Here is a 2,727-nt window from a genome sequence, read left to right as displayed (position 1 = left end):
GTGAAAGAGTGAGTGTGTGTTTGAGAGAGTGAGTCACTGTGTGTGTGTGTGTGTGTGTGTGTGAGAGAGAGAGAGAGTGAGTCAGTGTGTGTGTGTGTGTGTGAGAGAGAGAGAGAGTGTGAGTGATAGTGTGTGAGACAGTGAGTGTGTGTGTGTGTTCATGGGTGTGTATTATGGAGTGTTCTTGGGTGTGTTCATGTGTGTGTGTGACCTGTATCCTGATGAAGTGAGGTCTGGCGTAGGCCGGCAGGAGCTTCTTCAGGTGTGTGTATGTAGCAGATCGGTCAAACTCCTTCCCGTCTCTGAGTTTGAGAGCTGCCATCCCGATCCGTCCCTCATGACCTGAGAGAAACACATCAAACCTGAGACGACTGAACACACACTGCTCCTCCGTCAGCTGAGAAACTCACCTGATACTCTCACACCGTAGACGTTTGCAGCTTCCACAGAATCCAGCATCAGCAAAACCTCAGACACTTCAGTCGTGGCCACGTTTTCTCCTTTCCATCTGAATCAAGCAGGAATTACTATCATTACTCTTTACTCTGACAGATCACTTTAGATCACAAACATCATGGACTGCCCGCTTAATATCTGCTTCTGATGGTCTTCAACACACATTTGACTACTACTAACCCTAACCTGCCGAGTAGTTAACCCACGTTCTTGATTCTCCGAATCTCACCGGAACGTGTCTCCAACGCGGTCCTGGAAGTAAAGGAAGCCGTCGCGGTCGGCTAATATGAGATCTCCGGTGTTGAAGTACACATCTCCTCTCTTAAAGACGTTCCTCAGCTTCTTCTTCTCTGTTTGCGCCGGGTTTTTAGCGTAACCACTGAACGGAGCGATCTTATTGATCTTTGCCACCAGCAGCCCGGTTTCACCTGAACAGTAAACACACACACACACACACACACACACACANATGTCCAGATGTTCTTCATGATGTCTGACCTGGAGAGACCTCCACACAGAGTCCGTTAGAGTCTCGCAGCGGCTCCTCCGTCTCCGGATTAAAACGAATGAAGGCGTAAGGGGTGAGCATCTGCACACACACACACACACACACGTTCATCCACATGAGCAGAATCACGTCTACAGTCAGGTGTTCTGGAGTGCACGTGGACCTTGTGGATGGCGGTCACTCTCCCGATGGAGCCGGTCTTCCCGGTGTAGTTGATGAATCCGATGTTTCCTTCGGTGGCTCCGTAGCACTCACAGATGCACACGTTCCCGAAGCGGCGCAGGAAGTCCTCCCATGTGTCCGCTCGGATGCCGATCCCCAGAGCCAGACGCACACGGTGATCCCGCTCACGCTCGCTCTACACACACAAGCCTGTGCTCTTAGACGGAGGAATACACCCAAGACTTCTGCTCAGAGTTAAACTGATCTCAGTTTTATAACAAATCATAAAGTGTAACTTTGTTTAGGGTTTGTTATGTAACTTTGTGAGCGGTGAAAATGTTTCTAATTGTTTGAAGGTGAATGTTTTGTAGTATTTATAGGGGGTTATTGAATATGGGACTTTACTGATGTTTATCTGGTTAGGTTTTCTCTCCAGAGACAGGAGATGGATTTGAGCTCTGTTCCAGTTTTCTAACTTCACTGTCCCTGCCAAAATAATTACACTTAAAATATATATTTTCCATACTGTTATGGACAAAGACTATGTTGTAGCTTCAGAATGGATCAGATTGTGTTTCTACTGTGTGATCTGTTTAGACCATCATGTTTTTCTCTCCATTTACAAATTCACTGAATCTGTTTGATGCCTAGTTTTCTAAAACCTCTTCAGATATCTGAAGTCATGTAGTGTGTCCCGGTGTTAGGGATGACACACACACACACACACACACACCACACCCTGCACCTTGGGTGCGTTGCACAAGTAACGCATGACCTCTCCGATGTACTGGATGACCGTCACCTCGTGTTCCCGACAGTCGTTCCAAAACTCAGACACAGAAAACTTCCTCCTCAGCACCACGGTGATCCCTGAAAGCACAGACAGACGAATGAATGACTTAAATCTCTCCATCTGATGTGTTTACTGCTGATCTGATACAGATTTCAGAAATTCTCAGAACATCGGCTCAATCCGTCAGTGCTTTGGGGATTCATGCATTGATTCTGTTCAATTATCTGCCGATTCCAACATTTTTTATTGCTTATGAAGAATTAATTGTATTCCCTCCTCAAACAAATCTATGCATTAGCTCATAGCAAGTCATAAAATGAGAAATCTGTGATATTTTATTAGCCTGTTTTTTTGTAAATGAATGGAATGATTGCTCTCAGCTGAATCTTGACTTTCTGATGCAAACAGGTTTCCTCTTCTTTTGACCTGCAGACGAAAGAAAGCACAGCAGAACCAGAGACGAGATGTCCAGCACTCGCTCCTGGTGTGTATTGTGGAGTGTTCTGGGTGTGTGTTCTCTTGTGTGTTCATGAGTGTGTTTCATGGTGTTTTCCTGAGTGTGTTCTGGGGTGTTCTCGGGTGTGTTTACGGCTGTATTCTCGGGTATGTTTCAGGGTGTGTTCTCGGTGGTTTTGTGAGGTGTGTTTCACAGTGTGTTCCTGACTGTGTTTTTGTTTTAGGGGGAGCTCCTGAGTGTGTTTAGGGGTGTGTTCTCTTGTGTGTTTTGGAGTGTGCTCGCAGGTGTGTATTGTGGAGTGTTGTTGGATGTGTTCCTAGGTGTGTACCTGAGTGTGTTTAGGGGTGTGTT

At 46.2% G+C, this 2,727-nt stretch overlaps 1 protein-coding gene across 1 annotated transcript in view; it reads right to left on the bottom strand.

Annotated features, from left to right (window-relative positions):
- Positions 1-112: 112 nt before the first annotated feature.
- Positions 113-2,727, bottom strand: part of LOC122352404 (long-chain fatty acid transport protein 1-like) — a gene marked incomplete at both ends in the record, with an annotated part of 5,525 nt that continues 2,910 nt past the window's right edge. Inside the window, 6 exons of the mRNA XM_043249821.1 lie at positions 113-342; positions 411-508; positions 686-884; positions 955-1,045; positions 1,128-1,322; positions 1,872-2,045. Coding sequence (XP_043105756.1) covers positions 113-342; positions 411-508; positions 686-884; positions 955-1,045; positions 1,128-1,322; positions 1,872-2,045 — 987 coding nt within the window. The remainder of the gene's footprint in view (positions 343-410; positions 509-685; positions 885-954; positions 1,046-1,127; positions 1,323-1,871; positions 2,046-2,727) is intronic.

This window comes from Puntigrus tetrazona, chromosome 10 (genome assembly GCF_018831695.1).
Source record: "Puntigrus tetrazona isolate hp1 chromosome 10, ASM1883169v1, whole genome shotgun sequence".
Taxonomy (NCBI): Eukaryota; Metazoa; Chordata; class Actinopteri; order Cypriniformes; family Cyprinidae; genus Puntigrus; species Puntigrus tetrazona.
Note: the sequence above shows the minus strand (reverse complement) of the source record. Positions and strands in the feature narration are given on the sequence as shown.